Below are 16,578 nucleotides of genomic sequence, written 5' to 3' on the forward strand. Positions count from 1 at the left end.
ATTTAGCACTGTAAATATGTGGTAGTGGTAGAGTAGTGGCCTGAGGGCACATCGTGTTGTGGAATCTGTGAATGTATTGTAATGTTTTAAAATGGTAAAAACTACCTTAATTTTGCTGGACCCCAGGAAGAGTAGCTGCTGCTTTGGCAGCAGCTAATGGGGATCCATAATAAATACAAATAACAACCACAACCACCACCACCATCCTTCACTTATCTCTGTAAAATAATCACAGACATACAAATGGATTTTCTTGATTTGGAATGTCTGCTGCTGTAATTGTAATTCCATGGGTCCACCACCTCCATGCAGACCAATTTAGTGACCTTGTGGTTAATGTCCACCCTGCGATTGGAGTTAGATCACTGGCCAAGTCATTCCTGTTTCACTGCAGTAACTAGTGTCACTCTACACCGCCTCTCTCTCTCTCTCTCTCTCTCTCTCTCTCTCTCTCTCTCTCTCTCTCTCTCTCTCTCTCTCTCTCTCTCTCTTCCCCTCTCTCTCTTCCCCTCTCTCTCTTCCTCTCTCTCTCTCTCTCTCTCTCTCTCTTCCCCTCTCTCTCTTCCCCTCTCTCTCTTCCCCTCTCTCTCTATCTCCCTCTCTCTCTCTATCTCTCTCTCTCTTCCCCTCTCTCTCTTCCCCTCTCTCTCTCTCCCCTCTCTCTCTCTCTCTCTCTCTCTCTCTCTCTCTCTATCTCTATCCCTCTTTCTCTTTCCCTCTCTCTATCTCTATCCCTCTCTCTCTTTCCCTCTCTCTATATCTCTCTCTCCCTCTCATTCTTTTTTATCTCTCTCTCTCTTTCTATTTGTGGTGGAGTGTTAACACACTATTAGTTTAGCGCTATCCACTGTTTTTATTGTATGGAGGAAAAGGACAGACTTTGAATGTCCTGGGGTTTGAACGGTGTGGTGTGCAAGATGGCTTCTCAAGCCTAGCGCGGAGGAGACGCTGTTGTCACGGTGTAGATTCAGGTGTGTTTTTGAGAATGGAGTTAAGGTCGGCGAACAGGTAGGAGCTGAATTTATACATTCCGTCTCCAGATTTAACAACAAAGTGTAATATTTGTAAGGGCCGTGTTGGTCTCTTTCGACTCCTTCGACAGTGGTGGTAGTTGCAAAACTGCCTCTGTTTATTACGGACGATCAAATCCGGAAAAAGGTGAGAGTTTTGGTAAGTTTTCTGGTGGTTTTCGTGTACTGTGGGCAGGTTTTCAGGACGTTAAGCACTTTGTTTCTTTTCGTTCAGGTTTCGAAAAAACAATGAGCAACAGTTAATTGCGCATTTTAAAGTGAGGCATGGGGAGGGGCTCTATGTGGGGTTTGGCTGCACAGACAGTCTGCGGTGCTTTAAGTGTTGGGATTTGGGACATAAAAACTATGTGTGCCCACATACAGGCTGTCATTTATATATGTTTTTTTAACCAGGCAAGTCAGTTAATGTTGTTATTTGATATGATTTAACCTCTAGCGATGAGCAATCCCGTATCTGGGAGCGTAATCATAGCCTCAAGCGCATTACCATAACGCAACTTTTCCTATTCATGAAAATCCCAAATGAAATGAAATAAATATATTCAAACACAAGCTTAGCCTTTTGTTAACAACACTGTCATCTCAGATTACCGAAATATGCGTTACAGCCAACGCTAGACAAGCATTTTATCATGGCATAATGCTATGCTAGCTCTGCTGGCAGCAGACAACATTTTCACGAAAATAAGAAAAGCAACCAAATTAAATAATTTACCTTTGAAGAACTTTGGATGCTTTCACTCAGGAGACTCCCAGTTAGATAGCAAATGTTCCTTTTTTCCCAAAATAGTATTTTTGTAGGCGAAATAGCTCCCGTTTGTTCATCATGCTTGATTGAGAAATCGACCGGAAAATGCTACCATTACAACGCCAAACATTTTTCAAAATTAACTCCATAATATCGACAGAAACATGGCAAACGTTGTTTAGGATCCATCCTCAAGGTGTTTTTAACATATGTATTCGATAATATATCTGTCGAGGCAGTTGGTTTCTCATAAGAAACGATTGGAAAAATGGCTACCTCAGTATTTTAGGCAACGTTTTCTCCGGGAGACACCATGCGACCACTCGCCCTATATGGTCTCTTACAGCCATTCTCCAATGGAAATGCCTAAAAATATGCCACAATGCTGTAGACACCTTGGGGAAAATGTGGAAAACGTAAGCTGACTCCTAGCTCCTTCACAGCCATATAAGGAGTCATTGGCATGAGGCGGTTTCAAAAAATGCGTCACTTCCTGATTGGATGTTTATCTGGGTTTCGCATGTAACATCAGTTCTGTGCCACTCACAGACAATATCTTTGCAGTTTTGGAAACGTCAGAGTGTTTTCTTTCCAAAGCTGTCAATGATATGCATATTCGAGCATGTTTTCATGACAAAATATCTTGTGTAAAACGGGAACGTTTTTTATCCAAAAATTAAAAGAGCGCCCCCTATATCTAACTAGTTTTAAGAACACATTTTGATTTACAATGACGGCCTACCCCGATGACGCTTGGCAAATAGTGCGCCGCCATACGCCTAGATTTGAACCAAGGACACCTCTTGCATTGAGATGGAGTACCTTAGACAGCTGCGCCACTCGGAGGATGGCGCATGCTGCAGAGGCTAGGTCTAGTCATGCTATAGATGGTGGTGCAGCTAAGGCTGGGCCTAGTCAGGCTATAGATGGTGGTGTAGATGAGGCTGGGTCTAGTCATGCTATAGCTGGTGGTGTAGATGAGGCTGGGCCTAGGCATGCTATAGATGGTGGTGTAGATGAGGCTGGGTCTAGTCAGGTTATAGATGGTGGTGTATATGAGGCTGGGTCTAGTCAGGTTATAGATGGTGGTGTATATGAGGCTGGGTCTAGTCAGGTTATAGATGGTGGTGTAGATGAGGCTGGGACTAGTCATGCTATAGATGGTGGTGTAGATGAGGCTGGGACTAGTCATGCTATAGCTGGTGGTGTAGATGAGGCTGGGCCTAGGCATGCTATAGATGGTGGTGTAGATGAGGATGGGTCTAGTCAGGTTATAGATGGTGGTGTATATGAGGCTGGGTCTAGTCAGGTTATAGATGGTGGTGTAGATGAGGCTGGGACTAGTCATGCTATAGCTGGTGGTGTAGATGAGGCTGGGACTAGTCATGCTATAGATGGTGGTGTAGATGAGGCTGGGCCTAGTCATGCTATAGATGGTGGTGTAGATGAGGCTGGGCCTAGTCATGCTAGAGATGGAAAGGGATACAACGGAATGCATTCAATTCAATGTGTTCTGCATTTAACCTGAATCAGAGAGGTGCGGCGGTGGTGTAGATGAGGCTGGAGAGAAAAGGCAGGTGGTCAGGATGGGAGATGGAGACGAGGAGGAGGAAGGTAAGTCTGAGGAAGAGGATGATGAAGAGGCTTTCTTTTCAGACTCCTCCTCAATGGGTACAGAGCTGACAGCCAGTCAGGCAGAGGGGTCAAAGTATTGTTGAGGTTCCTGAATGAGACTAAAAGGAAAAATAAGGTTTAATCTTGAAGCTTTCCAGGAAAGTTTGTAAGATGAGTAGAACACAACAGGAAACATTTTAGGTTGAGGACGTGGGTCATAACAGTGCGTCAGTGTCGACACCTTCAGACGCTGTTTGAATTAATTGTTTTTTTCTGGCTCTGGGAAATGTTTTATCTTTGATATTGGTCCCTATCTTTGCTGGATTTTCTCCCACTTCTTATGGAGGCTCTTCGGGTACTTTGGTGACAGAGATGCAGGAAAGAAGACTCTGTTGGGTTAATAATTAAACAAAAAAGTACAGATGTTGTTTCTGCTGGAGACACATATTTTATCATTTTAACTTTATTTAACTTGGCATGTCAGTTAAGAACATTTACATTTAAGTCATTTAGCAGACGCTCTTATCCAGAGCGACTTACAAATTGGTGCATTCACCTTATGACATCCAGTGGAACAGTCACATTACAATAGTGCATCTAAATCTTAAAGGGGGGGGGGTGAGAGGGAATACTTATCCTATCCTAGGTATTCCTTAAAGAGGTGGGGTTTCAGGTGTCTCCGGAAGGTGGTGATTGACTCCGCTGTCCTGGACAAATTCTTATTTTCAATGACGGCCTAGGAATAGTGGGGCAGCTCGGGGATATGAACTTGCAACCTTTCGGTTACTAGTCCAACGCTGTAACCACTTGGCTACCCTCATATTGATGAGGTGAATGACGTCGATTGGGGGCTCTGGTGGAAAGGGGCAAGTGTGCTGAGCCATGGAACAAATGTTAGTGCAGGGGTGACAGTCCTTTTTGCTCTGGGTCTGGCTGTAAACATTTGCTCCTCAAAGGAGGTGTTCAGAAGTAGACTTATTGTAGTAAAAGCAGAAATGAACAACAGGGGTTTTGTCCTTATAAATGGGTATGCGACTAACACAGGGAGAGAGAGAGGTGGCTTCTGTTTGGGTGTCTTAGACAGGAACTCTCACAGGTAACGCCTGAGGAGACGCTGGTGGTCGGCAGGGACTGGAACTGTACGATAGATTTTTACAAAAGACAAATGGGGAGGAGCCGCATTTAGGCTCAGTGGGGGTGGTAAGGGACATCATTAATCAGTTTGACCTAGTGGATGTTTGAATGAGATCCCAACACAATCGTATACATGGTTGAAGGTCTTTGGGGCTAGGGTAAGTGCAGCCCGACTCGATCAGTTTTACATGTTCAGGAATCAGAGCAATAGGCTGTTGGGTGCTAACGTTCTCCTGGTGGGTTTTTTGGATCACCACTTAACCATGTCTATTTCACCAGGGAGAGTATTGGGTTTGAGGAAAGGTTTTTGGCCTGTGTGAAGATGTTGTATGCTGGGGCATACATGTATGTAGGTATGTATTATCAAGGTGGGAGGGGGGCCCAGTAGGCCAGTCTGGGTGATGTAGGGCATTAGACAAGGATGCCTTCTATCGGGGCAGTTATATACACTAGCCGTTATGACTTTTTTGGGCCTGCCAAGCAGGAAATATGCAGGGAGTGTGCTGGACAGGCATGGGTGTGTTGACAGGCATAGCAGTGTTGGCGTATGCAGATGATGTTTCTGTGATGCCCACGAATAGGCAGGATATGCAGGCACTAGAGACTAGTTCACCTTAGCTTCGTCAGCTAATGTGAACTGGAGCAAGAGCAAAGCTCTGTTATGTGGGGTGTGGAGGGATAGGGTCTCCCTCCACTCTGCTTCCAGGGGGTTTGCAAGTGAGGTTGTGAAGTGCTTAACATTTTGGGGTGTACCCGGGCTCGGAGAGTTGGGTCAGGAAGGTCTGTGAGGGGCTGTTACGGTCAGTGGTCTTAAGACTGGCCAAGTAGAGGTGGCTCCTGTCCCATGTGTCATATAGATGGTGGGTGTTGATAATCAACAACCTGGCAGCATCCTCCCGGTGGCATAAATTGGCTGTCCTCAACCCCCCCCGTGTTGCTGGTCTGCGCTGCTTGCGGTGGATTTTTTCTGGTTTTGGCCAGCAGTGTCGTATATGTCTGTCCACAAAGGAGGACAGGGCCTGGTGGACCTGGAGAGCAGGTTGGCTGCATTCTGACATTTTTTTTACCTTTATTTAACTTGGCAAGTCAGTTATTAAGATCAAATTATTATTTTCAATGACGGCCTAGGAACAGTGGGTTAACTGCCTTGTTCAGGGGCAGAACGACAGATTTGTACCTTATCAGTTCGAGTGTTCGATCTTGCAGCCTTCCGGTTACCCCGAGGTAGTGCAGAGACTGCTGTACCATACTGATGTCGGGTGAACGGAACCAACATGCGAGCTGCTGAGGAGAGCTGGTGGATTAGGGTTGGACCGGCAGCTGTTCCTCATGAGGCTGGAGATCGCCTGGCAGCTGTAAGGCCCACATGAGGGTGGAGCCTGGGCTGTGTGTGTGAGTGTGGTGTGGGAAGAGCCTATCTTCCACAAACCAGACATCCTTTTGAGATCAGTTCAGTCGGTCAGCCTGCAGAGGGGACTGATGACAGCGGGATTACTAAGGCTGGGTGACCTGCGGCTGTAGCGGGAGGAGGGGTGGAAAACCCTGGAAGTCCTGGCGCAACAAACAGGATTAACATTTCTTAGGCTGCTGGAGAGATTCCTGGAGGAGGTCCAGGAGGTCCTGTCTGAGCCGGTAAGGAGGGTGTTTGAGCGGCCAAAGGGGAAGGGGCCACCATTATTTCCACCATTGCAGGTGACGGCACTGACTGGGGACTGGCAAGTTGGTCTGGAGGACTTGTTAGATTTTATCACTCTGAGCCCGGGGGAGTTTGAGGGGGTGGGAGGTAAGCCCTCTACAACCTCTGCATTAAGGTGAGGAAGATAAGGAGCCTAACAGGAGTGAAGGCACATCAGTGGCAGGGGGTATGTGGGGCGGAGAGTATGGTGGGTTTTAGATGCAGGGGGCAAACCCCCAATAGCAAAGAGGTCACGGGACCACCGATAGAGGGTTCTACATGAATCTCTGGCCACTAACAGCTGATTGGCAAGGGTTGACGCGGGAGTCGGACCGGGTTTGTCCTTTCTGTGTCATGAGTGAAACTGTGGTTTATGTGTTTCTGTGTGCGCCAGGATAATGCCATTAATGTCTTTGTTGGAATGTCTGTGTGAGAGCCTGGGGGTTGAGTGTACTGTCTGTGTGAGAGCCTGGGAGTGGAGTGTATTGTCTGTGTGAAAGCCTGGGAGTGGAGTGTATTGTCTGTGTGAGAGCCTGGGAGTGGAGTGTATTGTCTGTGTGAGAGCCTGGGAGTGGAGTGTATTGTCTGTGTGAGAGCCTGGGAGTGGAGTGTATTGTCTGTGTGAGAGCCTGGGGGTTGAGTGTACTGTCTGTGTGAGAGCCTGGGAGTGGAGTGTATTGTCTGTATGAGAACCTGTGAGTGGAGTGTATTGTCTGTGTGAGAGCCTGGGAGTGGAGTGTATTGTCTGTGTGAGAGCCTGGGGGTGGAGTGTACTATCTGTATGAGAACCTGTGAGTGGAGTGTATTGTCTGTGTGAGAGCCTGGGAGTGGAGTGTATTGTCTGTGTGAGAGCCTGGGAGTGGAGTGTATTGTCTGTGTGAGAGCCTAGGATTGGAGTGTATTGCCTGTGTGAGAGCCTAGGATTGGAGTGTATTGCCTGTGTGAGAGCCTGGGAGTGGAGTGTATTGTCTGTGTGAGAGCCTAGGATTGGAGTGTATTGCCTGTGTGAGAGCCTGGGAGTGGAGTGTATTGCCTGTGTGAGAGCCTAGGATTGGAGTGTATTGCCTGTGTGAGAGCCTGGGTGTACTGTTGGGATGTTTATAACGGGGTACAGGTATTCAAATATGGAAAAGGCGTGTTGTTGTGTATTGTTGAATGTTCTCTTTGCTCAGCCAAAGTTGGCAATTGAATTTAATAACAAGGTGGGGGATAACAGACCCCTTTACAATTATTGGAATGGTCTCTGCACGCCATAGGGTGGAATTTGAGTTCTATAAAACGATAAAAACTGTGGAGATGTTTCAGGAGATACGGTGTGTCGGGGGAAGGTCAATACAGCCGGGGAAGATGGGTTGGATATACGGTTGGAGAGGGTTTTGGTTATTGTGATGTGTGGTGTTGTTTTGTATTGTGGTGTAGAGGGCAGTGAGGTCTTTAATGAAATTAGGATGTATCATTAAAGAAAGACAAAAAGTCACTCTGTTTCTCTCTCTCTCTCTGTTTCGCTCTCTCTCTGTTTCTCTCTCTTTCTGTTTCTCTCTCTTTGTTTCTCTCTCTTTGTTTCTCTCTCTCTGTTTCTCTCTCTTTCTGTTTCTGTCTCTCTTTCTTTGTTTCTCTCTCACTCTCTTTGTTTCTCTCTCTCTGTTTCTCTCTCTGTTTCTCTCTCTGTTTCTCTCTCTGTTTCTCTCTCTGTTTTTCTCTCTCTCTCTCTCTCTCTCTCTCTCTCTCTCTCTCTCTCTCTCTCTCTCTCTCTCTCTCTCTCGCTCTCTCGCTCTCTCTCTCTTTCTGTTTCTCTCTCTCTATCTCTCTGTTTTCTCTCTCTGTTTCTCTCTCTTTCTGTTTCTCTCTCTCTCTCTTTGTTTCTCTCTCTCTCTGTTTCTCTCTCTCCCTTTCTCTCACTCTCATATTCTCTCTCCCTCTCTCTCTCTCTGTTTCTCTCTGTTTCTCTCTCTCTCCAGTTGTACATTCAGATGACCACCCTCTGTATCTCTATGAATCTCAGTGCCTTTGATAACACAACTCTCTCTCTCTCTCTCTCTCTCTCTCTCTCTCTCTCTCTCTCTCTCTCTCTCTCTCTCTCTCTCTCTCTCTCTCTCTCTCTCTCTCTCTCTCTCTCTCTCTCTCTCTCTCCAGTTGTACATCCAGACCACCACCCTCTGTATCTCTATGAATCTCAGTGCCTCGGTGGCCTTAGGGATGCTCTACATTCCTAAAGTCTACGTCATCATCTTCCACCCGGAGCTTAATGTCCAGAAGAGGAAGAGGAGCTTCAAGGCGGTGGTGACGGCCGCGTCCCTGACCACACGCCTCTCACACAAGACCAGTGACAGACCCAATGGAGAGGCCAAGACGGAACTGTGTGAAAACGTCGATCCAAACAGTAAGTTTCACCACATCAGGGTTCACAAACCGTCTCCGAATGATAGTACAGGGCTGGTATTACAAAACTGTCTGTGAGTTGGAGTCCTCATCTAGGATCAGTTTTTGTCATTTAAAAAAAAAATCATAACGAATTCAATTCAATCAATCAAATTTATTTATAAAGCCCTTTTTACATCAGCAGATGTCACAAAAGTGATTTCATCAGGATCCCAATTAGCTGTTGCTTATGCAGCAGTTCCTCTTCCTGATAGTACGATTACATGAACACAAGGGCCCTGATCCTAGATCAGCACCGTTACTACGAGACGCTTTGTGAATAATGTTCCAGAATGTAGTCTTCAGTTCGACCGTTGCTTTCTGAATGAATACACTCCGTTGCTGCTGCTGAGAGAGTTTAAAATGGACAATCTACAGTCGACCATCTTTGCTTCACAAAGTTGGACAGAGAGAGAGCAAGTATGAAGAGGTACAAATGAACTCCTCACTCCTAATAACTGGGACTCCTCGAACACATCGGGTGGATCTCTGTCACAAATGGCAAACTATTCCATACATAGTGGTCTACTTTTGACTGGGATCCCGGTGAAAAGTAGTGTGCTATATAGGGAATAGGGTGCCATTTAGGGGGTGTTATGCTTATCTATTTTTGGAAGTGCATTTTCTCCTTCAAATGGAACACAGAGTGCAGGGTGACACTCATAAACACACTATTTGTTTATCTGCGGTATCAACATCTGTTTATTAAAAAAACAAAAACTTGTTTTTATAGATTTCACAGTGTTCACAGTCCAGTTATCACTAACAGGCATTATAATGTATTACGTTTCATTTGTAATATCAAAAACGGATGATGTATAGGATAGTTGGGTATCAATTACTCGGATGTGTTTCCTTATTTTCGTTTTAGTATCTAGGGAAATTATGGTAATTGATTTTCCCATTTTGGTCGAAGTAGGATTTACGCCACAGGCAGAATGTATTATTGTGTTGTGTTTGTTGAAGACATGAAGACGCGTAGTTGGTATCAGGCGCTCATATGTTTTCCTTTATTCAAGGATTCATCCAAAGGTTCACTCAATTGAATCACTCAAAATAATATTTGACTTTTCCACCCTGCAGCACAGGTGACATGCAGTATACCCACAATGGTTGAATGTCACTATTTTGACATCGTTCGAATGAGACCATGTTGTAAACGAGCATAAGAAGGAAAACGTTGGAGTAGTCACGTACGACACCCACAAGGAATGCTGCTGGTCATACAGAGCCTATATTTGTTTGTCCCAACTGGCACCCTATTCCCTATGCAGTGCACTACTTTAAATCAGAGTCCTGGTCAAAAGTAGTGCACTACAATATTATAGGGAATAGAATGCTATGCATTTGAGACACGTCCTATATCAATGGATATGTCCTCTCACAAGCTTTACTCTGTTTTTCAAATGCTATCTCTCTCTTAACACTGAAAATGCTATCTGTCTTAACACTGCAAATTCTATCTGTCTTAACACTGCAAATGCTATCTCTCTCTTAACACTGCAAATGCTATCTCTCTCTTAACACTGCAAATGCTATCTCTCTCTTAACACTGCAAATGCTATCTGTCTTAACACTGAAAATGCTGTCTGTCTTAACACTGCAAATGCTATCTGTCTTAGCACTGAAAATGCTGTCTGTCTTAACACTGCAAATGCTATCTGTCTTAACACTGAAAATGCTATCTGTCTTAACACTGAAAATGCTATCTGTCTTAACACTGAAAATGCTATCTGTCTTAACACTGTGCATGGCTACTAGCAGGACAATCTCTGGAAAAACATCCAACTCAACAATCTAATGAAAAGTCTTGATTATCAACAGTATTGATTATCAACAGTATTGATTATCAACCGTATTGATTATCAACAGTATTGATTATCAACAGTATTGATAATCAACAGTATTTATTATCAACAGTATTGATTATCAACAGTATTGATTATCAACAGTATTGATTATCAACAGTATTGATTATCAACATTATTGATTATCAACAGTATTGATTATCAACAGTATTGATTATCAACAGTATTTATTATTAACAGTATTGATTATCAACAGTATTGATTATCAACAGTATTTATTATCAACAGTATTGATTATCAACAGTATTGATTATCAACAGTATTGATTATCAACAGTATTGATTATCAACCGTGCTGATTATCAAAGCCTCTACAGTAGTCTTATTACAGCACAACACGTGTAGAAGAATGACTGGGAAGAATAACCCACGTGTTCAATTATAACTTGGATAACCTCATGCTGTTTCAATGTGTTCAGAGTTCAAAGTAATGTTGTGATGTTGTAAACGCACACACACACACACACACACACACACACACACACACACACACACACACACACACACACACACACACACACACACACACACACACACACACACACACACACACACACACACACACACACACACACACACACACACACACACACACACACACACACACACACACACACACACACACACACACGCGCACGCACACGCGCACGCGCACACACACACACACACACACACACACACACACACACACACACACACACACACACACACACACACACACACACACACACACACACACACACACACACACACACACACACCACCAGAGCTGATCAGGAGCTGTGTTCTAGTCATTGATTTCCCCTCTTACTGTTACTGTTGCGTTGTGATCCATTGTGTTTCAGCACATCATAACGCTGGTAATATGAGAATGCAGTCACCTACTGGGATCGCACAATCACTAGGACATTATGGGCTGTATCTTAGTACCATTACAGGAAAACATCACCATTTTGTTTTAGAAGATACGACCCATTGTATACCCTTCCTACATTTTGGAGTAACAAGAAAGCACTAGGAATTGCAGTATTCTTCAGGCTACCATTGGAATGACACCAGCCACATATTAACTGTAATATTAACTGTAAAATAAATTCCTCCAGAAATGAATGTGTAAATTCTAATTTCATGGGGAATATGTGGTCTCATTACAAGGCCCTGTACCTCAACCCCTTTGAGGTACACTGGGACAGACACACTCACCAAATAATGTTTTCTCTCCAACAGGCTAAGTCTCATAATTTATCAGAGGTAAGACCAAATTAATCTTCTACTACTTTTTGCTATGACCTTGTTCCCATTTCTTGAAGGGTGAAGGAGAAGAGAGACAAGGAAAAATAGGAGAGGAGAGGAGAGGAGAGGAGAACAGATAGATGAGAGAGGAGAGGAGAGGAGAGGAGAGGAGAGAGAGGAGAGGAGAGGGAGAGGAGAGGAGAGGGAGGAGGGAGAGGGAGGGGAGGGGAGAGAACAGATAGATGAGGAGAGGAGAGGAGAGGAGAGGAGAGGGGAGGGGAGAGAACAGATAGATGAGAGAGGAGAGGAGACACGAAGAGAGGGGAGGAGGATGTGAGGGAAAAGCTGATGAGCTTCTTCCAGCTAGATATTTATCAGAACTTTTAGAAATTCACTCCCAACCTTCACACGGGAGAGACAAGGGTAGCAGAATATGACAGTGTAATTGAGTGGCAGGAATATAGTCTTGTTGATGTGACTCCTGAAACTGCATTACTACGGATCAGGGTCAAGACATCATTTAAATTGAAGCCAGTCAATTTGGGAACTAAACTGAAACAATAATAATTGAAAAAAATGCATTTATTTTCAATGACTTCTCAATAAACTGAAATGTAGAAGCTATTGTTTAATTCACATCACTTCCTGAATTGACTGAGATAGTTGACTGGCCAACCCTGCTATGGCGCATGCTTCCTGATCACCCTGCCCATTGTATTTGAAACGTGCTAGCAAGAGATATGTGTACCTTTTAAAATGGACTGCACAGTGTACACATCAAATACGTCTAGAATGTGTCACGATTGCTTGTAAAAGGTTTCTTATGTGTATATTGGTGGTGTGATTACACATTACACAGGCTCGGTGATTAGAGTGTTGATGACAACGACAGAGAAGATAAAGTGTGGTTATACCTGTAGAGAGAGTGTAAATAAGGTAATATATACATCCAAGCACATTAGACACATAGCTTTAGGGACTAATCCAACACCCACGACAGAGAAGGTAAAGTGTGGTTATACCTGTAGAGAGAGTGTAAATAAGGTAATATATACATCCAAGCACATTAGACACATAGCTTTAGGGACTAATCCAACACCCACGACAGAGAAGGTAAAGTGTGGTTATACCTGTAGAGAGAGTGTAAATAAGGTAATATATACATCCAAGCACATTAGACACAGCTTTAGGGACTAATCCAACACCCACGACAGAGAAGGTAAAGTGTGGTTATACCTGTAGAGAGAGTGTAAATAAGGTAATATATACATCCAAGCACATTAGACACATAGCTTTAGGGACTAATCCAACACCCACGACAGAGAAGGTAAAGTGTGGTTATACCTGTAGAGAGAGTGTAAATAAGGTAATATATACATCCAAGCACATTAGACACATAGCTTTAGGGACTAATCCAACACCCACGACAGAGAAGGTAAAGTGTGGTTATACATCCAAGCACATACCTGTAGAGAGAGTGTAAATAAGGTAATATATACATCCAAGCACATTAGACACATAGCTTTAGGGACTAATCCAACACCCACGACAGAGAAGATAAAGTGTGGTTATACCTGTAGAGAGAGTGTAAATAAGGTAATATATACATCCAAGCACATTAGACACATAGCTTTAGGGACTAATCCAACACCCACGACAGAGAAGGTGAAGTGTGGTTATAGCTGTAGAGAGAGTGTAAATAAGGTAATATATACATCCAAGCACATTAGACACATAGCTTTAGGGACTAATCCAACACCCACGACAGAGAAGGTAAAGTGTGGTTATACCTGTAGAGAGAGTGTAAATAAGGTATTATATACATCCAAGCAGATTAGACACAAAGCTTTAGGGACTAATCCAACACCCTGGCAACCATGTTTTCAGGGGTTGTTTAAGACAATACCTCTCTGGTGTTGTGAGAAGGCTTCTTTTCAATCAATATGCTTTTCTTTTCACACAGTAAACATTGCTTTTGAAAAAACATTTATAAAATGCAAAGTGTAAAGTTTTTCTGATTGGTTCCCCATAGGAGAAGCCTTTTTGGTTCCAGGTAAAACTTTGCCTTGTCTAAAAATAGAAAGGGAAAAGAAGGTAAGGAATTTGACTGTCGGCCCTCTGCGTTAAAAATTCAAATTGGTTATAGAAAATTGTGATAAATAAACAATTATAATTGTTTAATTTAACGACCAAAAAAAGGACAGAATGCAAAATAAATTCCGTGCCACATGGTTTACACAAAACGACACCGGATTCCGTGCCACATGGTTTCCACAAAACGACACCGGATTCAAAACATCACGTTTTCAATTGAAATGGTCATACAAATTATTGCAACCAATAGAATGTTGGGTGATATATATATGGGTGATACAATCTTCCCAACTCTGCAGATTTTGTTCTGAAGAGACAGAATCATTAGATCACTTGTTTTGGTACTGTCCAAATGTAGGTTCTTTCTGGTTGCAGGTTCAGGAATGGCTGAAGGATAGAAAAACATACCTGGAGCTAACTCTGTAAATAGCATTGCTGGGTGACATGACAAGTCATAGTCAATCGATCAATATGACTTTTAGTAGAAATATTAATATTTAATTTACAATCTGTAGAAACTATGAGAAGAGAAAGGTTCAGAACTTTTGTGAAACATCACAGAATAGTTGAAAAGTATATGGCAAATAGAAATAAAACTGGATGGTCTTCAGAGATAGATGGGAGGGGTTGATGGTAGCTGAAGAATGGACTGATGGTCTTCAGAGATAGATGGGAGAGGTTGATGGTAGCTGAAGAATGGGACTGATGGTCTTCAGAGATAGATGGGAGAGGTTGATGGTAGCTGAAGAATGGGACTGATGGTCTTCAGAGATAGATGGGAGGGGTTGATGGTAAGCTGAAGGATGGGACTGATGGTCTTCAGAGATAGATGGGAGGGGTTGATGGTAGCTGAAGGGTAGGACTGATGGTCTTCAGAGATAGATGGGAGGGGTTGATGGTAGCTGAAGGATGGGACTGATGGTCTTCAGAGATAGATGGGAGGGGTTGATGGTAGCTGAAGGGTAGGACTGATGGTCTTCAGAGATAGATGGGAGGGGTTGATGGAAGCTGAAGGCTGGGACTGATTCTCTTCAGAGATAGATGGGAGGGGTTGAGGGGAGCTGAAGGCTGGGACTGGATGGTGTTCAGAGATAGATGGGAGGGGTTGATTGTAGCTGAAGAATGGGACTGATGGTCTTCAGAGATAGATGGGAGGGGTTGATGGTAGCTGAAGGATGGGACTGGATGGTGTTCAGAGATAGATGGGAGGGGTTGATGGTAGCTGAAGGATAGGACTGGATGGTGGTCAGAGATGGATGGGAGGGGTTGATGGTAGCTGAAGGATGGGACTGATGGTCTTCAGAGATAGATGGGAGGGGTTGATGGTAGCTGAAGGGTGGGACTGGATGGTGTTCAGAGATAGATGGGAGGGGTTGATGGTACCTGAAGGATGGGACTGATGGTCTTCAGAGATAGATGGGAGGGGTTGATGGTAGCTGAAGGATGGGACTGATGGTCTTCAGAGATAGATGGGAAGGGTTCATGGTAGCTGAAGAATGGGACTGATGGTCTTCAGAGATAGATGGGAGGGGTTGATGGTACCTGAAGGGTAGCACTGATGGTCTTCAGAGATAGATGGGAGGGGTTGATGGTAGCTGAAGAATGGGACTGATGGTCTTCAGAGATAGATGGGAGGGGTTGATGGTAGCTGAAGGATGGGACTGGATGGTGGTCAGAGATAGATGGGAGGGGTTGATGGTAGCTGAAGGATGGGACTGGATGGTGTTCAGAGATGGATGGGAGGGGTTGATGGTAGCTGAAGGATGGGACTGATGGTCTTCAGAGATAGATGGGAGGGGTTGATGGTAGCTGAAGGGTGGGACTGGATGGTGTTCAGAGATAGATGGGAGGGGTTGATGGTAGCTGAAGGATGGGACTGGATGGTGGTCAGAGATGGATGGGAGGGGTTGATGGTAGCTGAAGGATGGGACTGGATGGTCTTCAGAGATAGATGGGAGGGGTTGATGGTAGCTGAAGGATGGGACTGATGGTCTTCAGAGATAGATGGGAGGGGTTGATGGTAGCTGAAGAATGGGACTGGATGGTGTTCAGAGATAGATGGGAGGGGTTGATGGTAGCTGAAGGATGGGACTGATGGTCTTCAGAGATAGATGGGAGGGGTTGATGGTAGCTGAAGGAAGGGACTGGATGGTGGTCAGAGATGGATGGGAGGGGTTGATGGTAGCTGAAGAATGGGACTGATGGTCTTCAGAGATGGATGGGAGGGGTTGATGGAAGCTGAAGGATGGGACTGATGGTCTTCAGAGATAGATGGGAGGGGTTGATGGTAGCTGAAGGATGGGACTGGATGGTGTTCAGAGATAAATAAGGGAGGGGTTGATCCACCTCTGGATGGGACTGATGGTCTTCATAGATTGATGGGAGGGGTCCCCTGCTGGTAGCTGAAGGATGGGACTGATGGTCTTCAGAGATAGATGCTCCCAGGGTTGATGGTATCAATCATTTAGGACTGGATGGTTTCCCTGATTGGGAGTTGATTTCTCCCCTTGAAGGATGGGACTGATGGTGGTCCGATGGATAGGGTTGATGGTAGCTGAAGAATGGGACTGATGGTCTTCAGAGATAGATGGGAGCAGGGTTGATGGTACCTGAAGGGTAGCACTGATGGTCTTCAGAGATAGATGGGAGGGGTTGATTATGAAGGATCTGATGGTCTTCAGATAGATGGGAGGGGTTGATGGTAGCTGAAGAATGGATTGATGGTTTTTATGCTTTATTTACCGCTCCGATTTGTCTAGGAGTA

General features: G+C 44.4%; 1 protein-coding gene across 2 annotated transcripts in view; it reads left to right on the forward strand.

Annotated features, from left to right (window-relative positions):
- LOC124025449 (metabotropic glutamate receptor 7) overlaps positions 1–16,578 on the forward strand; it is a 439,661-nt gene that overhangs the window by 405,400 nt on the left and 17,683 nt on the right. The window contains exons 10-11 of one of the 2 annotated variants that reach the window (XM_046338894.1): positions 8,336–8,582; positions 11,715–11,738. In XM_046338894.1, coding sequence (XP_046194850.1) covers positions 8,336–8,582; positions 11,715–11,719 — 252 coding nt within the window. In that variant the 3' untranslated portion in view covers positions 11,720–11,738. The remainder of the gene's footprint in view (positions 1–8,335; positions 8,583–11,714; positions 11,739–16,578) is intronic. The other variant, XM_046338887.1, reaches the window with a different exon arrangement.

Source organism: Oncorhynchus gorbuscha, linkage group LG03 (assembly GCF_021184085.1).
Source record: "Oncorhynchus gorbuscha isolate QuinsamMale2020 ecotype Even-year linkage group LG03, OgorEven_v1.0, whole genome shotgun sequence".
Taxonomy (NCBI): Eukaryota; Metazoa; Chordata; class Actinopteri; order Salmoniformes; family Salmonidae; genus Oncorhynchus; species Oncorhynchus gorbuscha.